Raw genomic sequence first — 12847 nt, forward strand, 5'->3', positions numbered from 1 at the left:
GACTATTTCCTGTAACAGCTTCCTTTTCTGACACCAAATAGATTCTTGAGTGATGCAAACTTTCCTCATAAGATTAATACCCTGATTCTTCCCTTTCAAAGCAGCTGTCATTTTGTCGTCCTGAGGCTGACAGAAATTTGGCATGCAACAGAACATAGGATCCAAAGGCTTGCAGTCCCTACTGACAGGCACAGACTTGTACCATGACCTGATCCCACCACATGGTGATTGTCCTGCCATGTGCAGCTGGTCAGCAAGTACTTGTAACATCTGTTGGTTGCTGTTTATGGTCTGCAGAACACTTACCTGCTCAGCTTTCTTTTCTAGCTGCTGCACACCTGGTGGATCTGATAATTGTTTATCCACAAATACAGACAAATCAGTTCCTTCTCACAATAATGGTCAGTCAGCTCCAGGTGTGACAGTAAAAGGCTTGAAAACTGGTATGTTGAAGGTTGGAATGGAACAGAGAGATCTCGTGGAGCCTTTAAATATTGAGTGAAAACAAAGTAATGAAGTGGAACAGAATGAATGTTTCGACACTGAACACATACTCTGATAAGTACAGCTGCAACTCACACTGTACTGCAAAAATTCCCAGAGATGGAGAGTCAGAAAGCATGATGAGGGACATTAGTGCTTACCTTCAATGTAGCATGCTTTTTACTAACACAGTGTGTTACTCATTGGAAGGGAACTCTTGGCCAAATGTGCAATATATACCTGTATCCCAGCTCAGCAGCTGATAGCTGTGCAGAAGTGACCTTGCAAATTTTCAGGTTTAGATGGGCTTTTTTTCTAATAAGGCAGAGGAGGAAGGAGAATTCAGAAACCAGCTGTGGCTGTGGGTTCTGCTGCAGCTTTCCTCTCTGATACTGGGGCACTCTATTGCCCTTAAATAGATGTCAGTCTTTTCCACTTGGAAAAATGGAGATTGTAGTACTGTTATGCCTCACAGGGGAAGAACGGAAATGCTTTGAGATAGTACTTTATGCTCTGTGTGGAAAATACATCATTACTGTAGAATAAATGCAGTTTATTTTATTGATCTTAAGAACAGTTCCACAGTAAAATGGGTTAGTGTGCCTTTATTTGCAGTCAAGAAGCGAATTATCATACCTTGATCTACCTGCCAGTTAGGTTGCTCAATTGCTTAAAAGTGAACCTTGACCCTTGGAGATGCTGATTGACTTTAGAGGAGGCTGAGTAACAGGAACTGATGCATGTATTTCACTCGGTGTGGTCAGAAATTCATAGCAATTTACTTGCTTGTATGCTCGAAAACATACTATTTGTCTGGTATGTCCTAAAAACACACACCCACAGGCAAAGAAAGCAATATGTGTGTGCTATGCAGGAAACGATAGGAAAGGTACAGTGCTAGTGAAAACTGAGAGCACCTCTCCCGGACTGTATCATTTTACCTTCCTCACTTGTTTGTGTTCCCAGATGTGTGGAATGAGCTTGGATAAGTTTGGGGTGTTGTCTTTGAGATTTCTGGTGTGAAAGACATGTAAACAAGCAAGGCAGAGCACTCCCAGCACACCCACACAGGGACTGATGATTGCGGTTGAAGAAAATATATATAGTTGTTATAATGTGTATTTTAGAATAATTCCTCTTATCACATAAAATAAGACTGGGCATATTTAAATGTGATTACTATGTGAAAGTCCAAAACCTGACTTTTAGAACTCGCAGAAAAAAAATTTCCCCTGACAAGTTGGAGAGTATGACCAGTCAAGTGATGGTCTGAAAAGAAACATTGGAGCAGTTACAGTGTACAGAATCATGGAAATGTGTTTGTGCCATAAATCATTTACCAATTTATAATGTTACTGAAATAATTGTTTAAAAATCAGTGCATTAGATTTTGGTCACCTAGAAGACACAAGTTATTTTGCCTTTTCCTATGAAGGTGCTCAAAATTTAGATGTATAGAAAGTTGGGGAAAAACAGTGAGAAAAAAGAATACGCAATGAAAACAGAATTCAAAACTGCTTTTGAAACCTTTCCAATACTGTATAAAAATTTGCACTTTCATAATTAAAGAATGACCTTTCCTTCCTTGACCTAGATTTTAGTTGTTTGCAACAAATGAACAAAGGAAAAAAATCACTTGAAGTCAGCAAAGCCAGCACAGCAGCTTCCATAAAACCCTTTGCCAAACTGATTAGATTTGCAGTTCACTCACTAAGCCTGCCTGGTCATGGCAGCATCATGCAATGAATCTTTTTATTGAATAAAACTGGAATTCCAGAGGAACCAAATTTTTTTTTTGTCTGAATACTTCTGTAGTACTTGTTAAAACATGAAATTGTTTCTGGTTAACTCATGTGTGAGCAGTCTTATTCTGGGGAAAAAAAAAAATTCTTCCTGTTGAGCCTAATGCAGTTGTTTAATAATTAAACAGAAGCAGTTAATTGGAAAATACTGCATATGTAGGCAATCCTCAGTCTTTTTCCTTTGGTGGATATAAATGGTTCTAGGTTGGATAAAGAAGCAGTATTTTAAAAATTCTTCCTTGCATAACAGATTGTCTTAATTTGTTGATTTTAATTTCTTAATTTGTTTGACTAAATGAGAAAGTTAAAGTATCTGATAGTTTTTTCATATAAAATGGTAGTGCAGGTAGATTGGAATGAGGGTAGAAGAATCTTTTGTTTCTGTAGAAAATTTGTGAAGCTCCAGAAATTAAAGGTTGCATTGTTTGGCAGGGAGCTTATGAGAACTGCAGTGTGTCCTCAGCCTCCACATAACTGCTATTCATATCCAGACAAAGCAGGGAGAGAGAAAACCAACTTTTCCTTCAGTCAGTAGCTCAGATCCTGAGTGGACTGGGCCTTTACAGACTTTATTTAGGATTTTTTTTAACAGCCTTTGCATAATTAACATTTTCATCATTGTTAGTGAGTGTGTTAGCGAGACTTAATATAACAAAAGATCGGATTTGCTCATTATGGAGTGATTTAGAAGACTATGATTAATTAAAACTATATATTCTCCATAAAATAAATAGTTTTAAATGGTGGTGATCCAAAAGAACCAGAAAAAGATGCCCGTGGTGCTCAATTCTGCCTTGTCCAATTTGTTTTTCAGAAATCAGGATGTTAATCTAAAGAGAAAAGTGAATACATTTGTTAGATTTATTTTTGTTTACAAAAAAACTCCCCCAAAAACCCCAAACAACAAGAAGTTTTCTATTAGCAAAGAAAAAGTAAAGAAAGTAGAGGAAGCATCTTTCTGAGACTGCTAGCTTTAGACCTCAACCAGAGAAGCAGCCCCTGCTGGCTTTGTCTGCATCGGTCTGAAAACCATGTTTAAACATGTCTTGACCACAGGTCCTGTTGAATCAGTGGCAGACACAGTTTGGTTAGCACATGTAAATGAGGTGGCTCTAGTAGCAGAATTGTAGAATTTTTAAAGACATTGGCTATAGAAAAATTTAAATTTATTAAAAAAAAAAAGAAGTTGGATTTCTTTGCATGGTTCTTGTCAATCACTGGAAGCCTTTATGCAATCTGACTGAGCTTTACCTCCCCCATGGAAGCCAAACAGCTGGCTGGCTGGCCTCACAGCTGGGTCTGATCCAGGACCTGATGGGAAGACAGGTGTAACAAGTGTGGAAATGACCAAGCAGCTGTTTCCACTAGTTTATTGCAAGAGGAGCTGGGGATCTCAGCTGTGCAATTTCAATAAGCTCGATAGTGACTCAGAGACCAGAGTCCTTGAGTGACTGAAGTTGCTGATCTTGGGCTTTGTAGACTCTGTCCTAGGGCCAAGTCCTGTCCAGCACCTAGTGCAGCTCTTGGAGGTAAGTGCTATCAGGGTTGTGTGGAATTGTGTTCTGGGTGATGGCCGAAGAGTCTTTAGTCAGGTCTCTGTGAGCTAGGAGAGTGAAAGTGTCCTGAGCAATGATCCTTTTTGGTTTTTGGTGGGGTTAAAATATGTCCTGTGAAGGTTCATCGTGCTTTCAAAATTCCTGGGGAGAATCTCCAGGGAGATCCCGTGAGCAACTTGCTTGTAAACCTTCTCTCTTCCTCCCCTGCTCCCTGCCAACAGCAACCCAAGAAATACCTTGTTTATTTTTTAGATCTCCTCTGCTAGCCTATAAGCCATTGTTGGCTGCTTTGGTGCAAATTGGTTGGAAGATGCACATTGAGGGAGAGTTGACTAGAACTGCCCAAAAGTTTGCATCTGGTATCAGGTTATGTCTCTCTACACTGGTGAAAAGTGCTACAAGAGAGGCAAGGTTTCACATGCAGGATATATTGCAGATCAAGGAAGCATAAATGGTATAGATGGGTCTGGAATGCAGTCAGTGCTACAAGTTACAGCTGTGGTAATGTAAGAGCTTTGGGGATATAGATTTCTGTCTGAGAACCACAGAGTGGGGCTGTAAAGGTGTCTATGATGTGTGTAACGATGTTTCAGCTTACCTTATGGTGGGGCAAATCTTACATAGTGGTATATGTAACTAGTGAATTAAAATACAGGCATGCATTCAAACCCACTGCAATTTTATGTGTTAGTTATAAGTAATTTTGATGGAGCATCTTTAATTCCTTCCACAGAAATCCAAACTATGGGTGCTTGATTCCCATTTGTCACCAGTGTTCCTCTGATCTCTGCACAGCTACGCTCATAAAGTGCCTCTGTGTATGTTTACATAGATGTTTACTCTCCAAACAGTTCAGGCTCGTCACTCTGAAACGACTTAAGGAATGTACCTGACAACTTGGGTGGAAAAACATTCTCTAGATGTAAAAGACTCAAAAAACTGCTGTATACACTGGTCTCAGTGTTCACCAAAATTCCAGGTCTGGACTGAAATATTTCTTTTGACTCATATTTTTATTTGTGTAATACTATGTCTACTGAGGTAAAATATTTTGACATTGCAAGCAAGTAAAGAATGGCAGAATGTCATCTAGGTTTTTTAGACATCAAAGAGAAAAAAAAATAGGAATGTAGTAACATCTTCTTTTGGAACTGTAGTTTAAATATAGCAACTAGTAAAAAATCTGCATTTGGTAACCTCTCTGAAAAGATAGTAAAGAGAGAGAGCCGGAGACATTCTTCATCCAGTTATAAATTACATAAATGCAATGAGTGTCACGTCTGTATAATTCAGAATACCAAGTGTATAAATATAACTACTTTAATGCTCTGGTTTTTAGACTGTTAAAAGCAAAACATTTTGCTTACATGGTGTTGAGGAGTTTGTTTCACTCACCACTGTAAGCACCTTTATCTCCCGTGCTGCTGTTTGCTACTCCTAATGATTGTTAGGGAACCAAGAACAGCTATGAGGATATACCGGCAAAGATAGTCTGATAACCTGGCTGCATAAAAATTCAGCTGTTTCTTGTAGCTGTTAAGATGCATCTGCTTAATAAATGTAAATAATTTTTCTAGAACATGCAGTTCTAGAAATGGTATGTATATTGTGTTCAGGAGAAACCATCCAACCATTCAGGCTACTAACACTTAAACCTAGTTTATATTTCTGAATTGAAATGCTGTGTCTTTAGAACTTGTATAGTGAACCAAACCAAACCTTTTTGGTGGTATCATTTTTTCATCTGGAATTACATAAATTAAGAAATTAAGCAATTTTTTAAAAGGAAATGGGAAGGGAATGTTTACATATTTTGTCTTTTCAGGACCATTTGATGTGCTACATTAAAGCTGCACAGCTGAACATCCACAAATTGTGTATTTCTTTGTGTAGTATATTGTTGATATAAATGAGAGAAGTTCAGAAATGTAAAACATTGTGCCTTGCCTTCCTTCTAGGGAAAGCTTAAAATGTCTTGCCAAGCTCTAGCTTCTGCATTCCACCCCTTTTATTTTCCAGAAATGAATTTTTTTACTTTGTAATTAGCTACACAGTTGTGTGGAGGAGGAAAGTTTTGCTGGCAGTAAGGCTTGCTCAGTGTGTAGACACAACACGCAAACATCTTGTAGCCCTTCAGCTGAGTATCGACACACTGTTTATAAGCAGACAGCTTGAAAACGCAGCAATAGCAGAGCGTTTGTTACAAAAAAGAGAAACAGCTTTGATGTGACCATTGCATTTCTTAGAATCGCTGTGTTATTATGCATAACAGAGTGCTCATGTTTAATTGGTCATCATACCTAATCTTGGTCTCCCTTTATACCAGGATTGTACAAAAGAGGAATTCCTGAAGTATGTGTTAGTTACAGATAACTCACAGCAAGTTTGTTTTGGAGGAAGAGCAAAGGAAGGAAACTGACATATTTGTAAAACTTTTTTTTTTTCCTCTCTCCTCATCTAGAGCAAATGAAAATAGTACAAAATGATGAGAGACCTTCCAAGGTAATTCTAAGATGTTCGTGTGCAGTTTTGCTCCACCCTGTATACACTCTATTTTTGTTGTTCTTGCTGTGGTCCCTTGAGAAAAGTGTTAATGTTGCTGTGTCTTGGAATGCTTGTTACTGCATCTGGAGATGAGAAAATTCTGTCTCCCCTCAGCAATCTGTGGATAACAACAAACAGGTACAACATGCTCAGGCAGTGCTGGTTAGAGGGAGGGGGAGAAGTCAGATAAACCTTATATGCCAGTATCATTCAGGTGGCTCTGGATGAAAGTACTTCTCTGACTTCTTGCAAGTTACTGAGTACAAGCATTACTTAAAAAGTAACTATAGTTACTGTAAGAGTATTAGAAGCATGTAAGTTTTGATTGTCCCAAAAGGCAAACTGCTAAGACTTTGGTACAGATGCCAACACTGTTTTAAAGGACTTGTTTTCAAATCTTTACTAATTACTGTGAAATACGTGGATTGTAGTAAGTCAGCTTATAATTAGTCTGGGACCCTTCCCTTTTATGGGTCCTTTAGTGAAACTAGGGCAGTATTTATGCCAGTACAGTTTTCTGCTATGGCAGTGATTGAACACTGGATTAGGACTTTGAATGAGTTGGGCATGAGGAGCAAGCAGGGAAGGGCTCTATTAGCAATAAATATCTGGGAGCCCAATTTTAACAAAATGTTTTGTTTCCATATTAGATAGACATTTCTGGTGCGTTTTCTTCCTCTCTTTTGATCAAGGGTGTCTTGGACTTGAGCCAAAGGCTTGTCTATACATGGAGCTATCCTAGAATAATTACTCTGGAAAAAGTAGCTTGGATTAACTCTGTGGGAGCAGAGTATTGTTCCAGAAGGAGTTATTTGGAGTATCAACATATTTGAGTGCTCTGTCTCAATTGCTCTTTTCTCAATTTCTCTGGAATCTTAGCTTCTCTCTTCATATCCTGGATATCAGTCGAAAAGAACAACTGAGTATTGTCACTCTGCTTGGAATTTGTGAGGTTTTAAAAGTTTGCATCCGCTTCCCTAAATCAGAGCACTAAACCAAGATTCTGTTGAAAAACCAAAACCTCTCTCTCTCTGGGGTGGGTAAAGTTAATAAGGTATGCTTGCAAATAACCTTTTGGAGTTATGGGTGAAAGCATAAGAGAAAATGATCTGGGATCCAAACCCACATATTGTTTTTGAACAATTAAAAGGTAGGGGTAAGAAATTCTCAGATGTGTTCAGAGATAGGAAATGCTGGAGGAGGAGATTCAGGTAATCTTGAGTCTCTGTTCTCAAGTGCTCTATGAAGAGTCTGGAAAACAGAGATACATATTTTTTTTCTTCTTTTTTTCTTCTTCTCTTGCATGTTGTTCGGGGAATACAGACTGAATACTGGGGTTATGCTTTCCATAGTTCTGTATCAACCTTAGCACACTTCAGCAATGTCTTACGCCTGTGGTCGGTACCCGGACCGACTGGTACGCTGATACCGCTGAGCAGCAGCCAGAGCGTTATCAGCCCCCAGGGGGACACGGTTGGATGGCTCAAACACATCCCGCCCGCCGCCGTTGGGGGCTCTCTGCCCTTTTCCCCAACGGTGCGCGCGGGCTACGGCCCGGCCCTCACCTGCGGCCGTGACCCGCCCCCGGCACGGCTTTATTTTGTGTCGCGAAGGGCAAAGACACCCAAAGACACACCGGGGGCACGGCAGACGGTGAGCCCCCCGGAGGCGGCGGGCGACTCACGGGCGGGGCCACGCCCTCGGCTGCCCCTCCCAGGGGAAGGAGGCCGCGCCCCGGGGACATTTTGTGGCGTGCCGTACCCGCCGGGGGCCGGGCACCCGCGGAGGGCGGGGCGGGGCGGGCCCGGCGCGGAGCCGGCGGGGCACGGCGGGTGCGCTCAGCTTGGGGGAGCGGCGACGGCGCTGGCAGCAGGTTCCCGTGCCGGGCAAGAGCAGATGGCGGCCCTGTTCGTCCTCTACCTGCCCCTCCTGCCGGGGCTGGCCGGCGCCTTCAACCTGGACACGGACAACGTGATCAGCTGGAGCGGGGAGACGGGCAGCCTCTTCGGCTTCTCCCTGGCCATGCACCGGCAGCTGCAGCCGCAGGAGAAACGGCTGTAAGTGCACCGCGCCCCGCCCGGCCCCGTCCCGGGCCGCCTGCGGGGACCCTCCTACCTTGCACCGCCGGGAAACTTCCCGCGGCGGCGGGCCGGGGTCGCCAGCCCCCTCGGGGTGTCCGGCCTGCGGCGGGAGCGGGGCCGGGCGGCGGGGGGCCCTCGGAGGGATGGGGCAGCACCTGCCGCGGGGCGCTGCGGAGCCGGGGCAGCGCGGAGCGGCGGGGGCGTGCGGCGGAGCGAGGGGCCGCCCCCGCGCCCCGATGGCCTGTGGGGAGCTGGGGCTAGAAAGGGGAAGCGAGGGACAGCCGCCGCTGGGAGCCCTTCCCGCCGCAGCGCTCTCCTGCGCGGGCCGCGCCGGGAGGCTGCAGCCCGGGGCAGCCGTGATCTGCTCCGCCAGAGCCTGCCCAGCCTCTTGGGTTTGTTCTCCCTGTGCGTACCCGGCCTCGGGTAACCTCGGGTAACTCCCTGCCCGGGAGTGCGGATGAGAGGTGATACAAAGAAGTCAGGGAAACTGAGTCGGTGCTAGCGGCATATGCGTGAAACTTCTTTTGGGAAATTACAAAGGCAGAATAAGGCTCCTGTGTACATCTTCAGCATCTTTGCTGCTTTGTGTCCATAGCAGAGCAGTGCTGGACCCCACCCTATCCAGTAGTGCTGGATGGAGTGTGAGTGTAAAGTATTGTTAAATAAATGCCCCTTCCCCAAATACTTAGTTTTACTTCAAGGCCGGATACGCCCATTATCCATATAGAGTTAATGGGAGAAGGAAGCTGGAGAGAGATAATATTCTTCATAAAGTTAGGTGGTAAATTGAAAAATCCTGTGGGCTCATTTTGCTCACACTTCCATTCTTGTGGGATTTCATAAAAATTACAGTGTGTGGAGGAGTATAAATCACATACACCCACATTTCATCTTCCATCTAGCAGATAAAATGACCCGTAGCATCCTGAGGAATGAAATGCAAATCTGTGAGCTCCTTTCCAGAAGCCTTTATCTTAATTCTTGACAGGATTACTCTTGCATTGGTCTCATTTTAGTACTACTAAGAAAGCAGTGCCTGAAGCTTCTTAGTCTTCTGTTGTATTGTCAGTACTGGCAGAATGAGTGTGTAGGAATATGCAGAGACAGCCAATTACTGAGAAGAAAGAAACAGCAGAAACACAAGGACAGTCACAGTATTCAAGCTAGTATGTACTATTTGGCTGAAATGCCTCAGAGATTATTGGTATGAAAGTTCTGTATTGTATGTCTAGTAAGTGCTTCCTCAGGCAATCCAATGTGGCAAAAGAGCAAAGCCAGATGCTATCTGCCTTGACATGACTTTTTGAATCCAGGCTTTCATGAGAACCAAGGGTCTCCATTAGAGACAAAACCAGACTAGACAAACTGCGTTTTACGGTGACATGCACTTCTGAGTATGAGGTGTTTTGGCCATTTTTCAAATCCATGAGTTTTAGCATAAAGCATTGGAGTACTACCCTGGGTAGCTGCTGGGTAGCATGCTTGGAATGAAACCTTTTATGTCAGACAGGCATGTGGTAGTCACTTTGAATATAATTTGTCTGCCTGTAAGAGTAATAGTGTGTGGCTTTAAGAGCATAAGACATTAAATATGCTGAGCTGTAACTATCTTTCTTGGGGACTGAGCTGTGTTTAACTCACTTTGTGTGAGTTCTGTCTTACGAAACAGGAGTTTTGGTGGGCTGTCTTGAAGAGAAGCCTTCCATATTAGTCTGCATTTTTATATCAGATAAAAATGAGCTAGGTTGAACCTATGGATTTGTGTGGTCTTTTCCATGGAAACTGCATGCAATTTCTAAATTGATTGACTCTTCATTGATGGAACAAATGGTATCTGCTGTCCAGATACTTGGGGAAGGTAGAAAGTTATGGGAACAGAGTATGTTCAGGTCATACTGAAGTCTACTACTGAGAAACAAGTATGTCTAATGCCTGCATGCTGCCTGTTACCTGTAACAGCAGGAATCAGGGGTGCATTACCTCTGCATTCCCAGTTGCATTTTGGTCTGTGTCTTTCCTGTGCTGCAAAAGTGGATTTATGTACAGCTATCTCCTAGTCAGATAGAAGTATTTATTTTACCCCTTCTTTTTGAATGGATGCTAGTTTCAAAACTCAGTTGTATTTAGAGTGTGAACATTAAGTAGTTTCCAAAAGTACACGAACTCCAATTTGACACTGAAACGTAATTAAAAGTGATACTTGGTTTCTCATCTGGCAGGGACCCTCATTTCAAAGAAACCTGCTGGCTTGAGCACCCTTCTACCCCTCCGGTTTTACAAAATTAGAAACGTTGTTTCTGTAGACATGTGCAAGATCAGTCCATCTTTGGGAAAACAAGAAAATGAGAGAAGTTGAAATACATTGGTTCTATTCAAGGGCTAGTGGCTTGGAGCAAGGCTTGGTAAAACAAACGAAATGATGTGTAATTCTTCTCTTACCTCACTTAAGCATTTGTTAAGTGAAATGGTTCCCTCTTCCTCACACCGTATAATTCAGTGTTAATCATTACAACAATCCTCTGTAAAGATGAGGGTGGAGAATATCTAGGAAGTGTGACAAATAGAGGTACAGCTGAAATAGCCTTTGATTAAACATGGTATTTGCTTTTGATCATCTTTTTTTCTTAGTCACAGGATACTGAGGATTGCATATTAGCTTTGAATGGCAATCGTAATTTATTATTGTTAGCTACAAATGCCATGTTTGCTAATGAGGAGTTGCTTAACTCTCAACATTATGAACAGATGACTGTTCAATTGCTTTGACATTAGTTGTAAATGGTACTGAGTATAAAGCAATGGACTAGTAACAAGATTTTGGTTTTGAGTATCTTCAGGTTAGAAGACTTGGAAGGTTTGTCAGATGGAGAGGAGAAAAACTTTAGTTTGTGGTGACTGAAAGTGGACTGCTAATGGTACGTGGGTGTGAAAGACAGCTGAACATAAACTTTATGTGCACTGAGGAACATTAATGTTGGAGGTACCAAGGCAGCCTCCCCGAATTTGCGTGTATGGTGCTGGTTCATTGTCAAGCACAGTGAGTCAGGCAGCAGGAAAGGATGATGGAGCTCTAAAGGAGTTACTGCCCTGTGTAAACTTGTTCTGTTTGTAATCTGTTAGTACGATGAAAGGGAGTTCTGGTTCTGGAAGGGGGTAGTGGCACAACAGCAGTGCATTTCATCTGCAGACTGCAAGAAGGTTTGTAACTTAGAGGGCTCTGAGACTCGGGGACAGCATAGCTATGGGAGTAACATGGTTAAAAGGTAAGTAGTCCTGTAATGAAAATGTGAGTGTATCCAGCATCTCTAGATGGAGACTGCTCTGATTATATATGTATTAGCTACTATATGTTATAAATGTGTTATTATTATAATAAAAATATAATTACTAGCTACTCACTATATATGTAGTGCGTGTAGTCATATATATGTAATTTTATAGAATATATAGAGATACAGTCTGTATGTATGCATACTCCATGTAAGATGTCCAGCAAGTCCATTCCAGTTTGGTTGTAATTCACAATGATTTAAGCATCTTGAGTTAAAACACAAGCATCAAGAATATCTAAATTTGTATATTCCTTTCATAGAATCACAGAATCCTAGAATCACTTGGGTTGGGAAAGACCCTTAAGATCAGTTCAGCTGTAAACCTAACACCCATTAGCCAGTTTTTATTTGTAGTTTAGAATGATAGAATCACAAAATATCCTGAGTTGCAAGGGACCCACCAGGATTTACTTGCAAGTATTTCTGATATTATTTTCAGTAGAAGTATGGAGCTGAATTCAGGTAGACTTCTTGTTATTGTGTAAGGCAAAAAAGGGAAGACACTGTAGTTACCAACATGCAGGATTTTCCCCCCAGCTGAAAATCTGTGGATAGGCACTTTATGTCAAGACTGCACTGACCATCACCAGCCTAGAAATTGCAGTGTCTTATTGAAATTTTCACTTGTCACAGGTTTTGCTGATACTGCATGTCTCTACTGTGAGCTGTTATATCAATACATAACAGCTGCCTTAGGTCAGCAGGACTGCTGACATTGCTGTACTGCTGCAGTGCATCCTCAGTGGTGTTTAGCCAATACTTTTGTGTTCTATGAGGGCTTGGGCTCAGAGACACTTCGCTCTGGCAGCAAAGAGCTGGATTATGCTGGTCTGCAGTAGAAGATGACAATTTCTGCTTCCAGAGGTGGTGTAGTGTAATTCAGACTTCGAGTGAACTGAATTAATAACAATGCATGTTTACACCTTCAGGTTTAAAAGCTATAATAGTGATGGTCTTTAGTTAGTGCTTCTGTCAATTAAAAAAGAAAGGATTTATAATCAATTTCCTTTTTTTTTTAGGCTATGATTTTACTGTGTCACTGCACCTAG

At 42.1% G+C, this 12847-nt stretch overlaps 1 protein-coding gene across 3 annotated transcripts in view; it reads left to right on the forward strand.

The window, feature by feature from the left end:
- Positions 1-12847, forward strand: part of ITGA6 (integrin subunit alpha 6) — a 120030-nt gene that overhangs the window by 68723 nt on the left and 38460 nt on the right. For 2 of the 3 annotated variants that reach the window (XM_042040573.1, XM_042040572.1), the window contains exon 1: positions 8205-8442. The exons of the other annotated variant lie outside the window; for it this stretch is intronic. In XM_042040573.1, coding sequence (XP_041896507.1) covers positions 8282-8442 — 161 coding nt within the window. In that variant the 5' untranslated portion in view covers positions 8205-8281. Of the gene's footprint in view, positions 1-8204; positions 8443-12847 lie in introns of those variants that run through there. 3 annotated transcript variants of the gene reach the window in all.

Source organism: Corvus kubaryi, unplaced genomic scaffold (genome assembly GCF_017639235.1).
Source record: "Corvus kubaryi isolate FWS band 111438036 unplaced genomic scaffold, C.kubaryi_AGA036_p1.0 37396, whole genome shotgun sequence".
Lineage (NCBI taxonomy): Eukaryota > Metazoa > Chordata > Aves > Passeriformes > Corvidae > Corvus > Corvus kubaryi.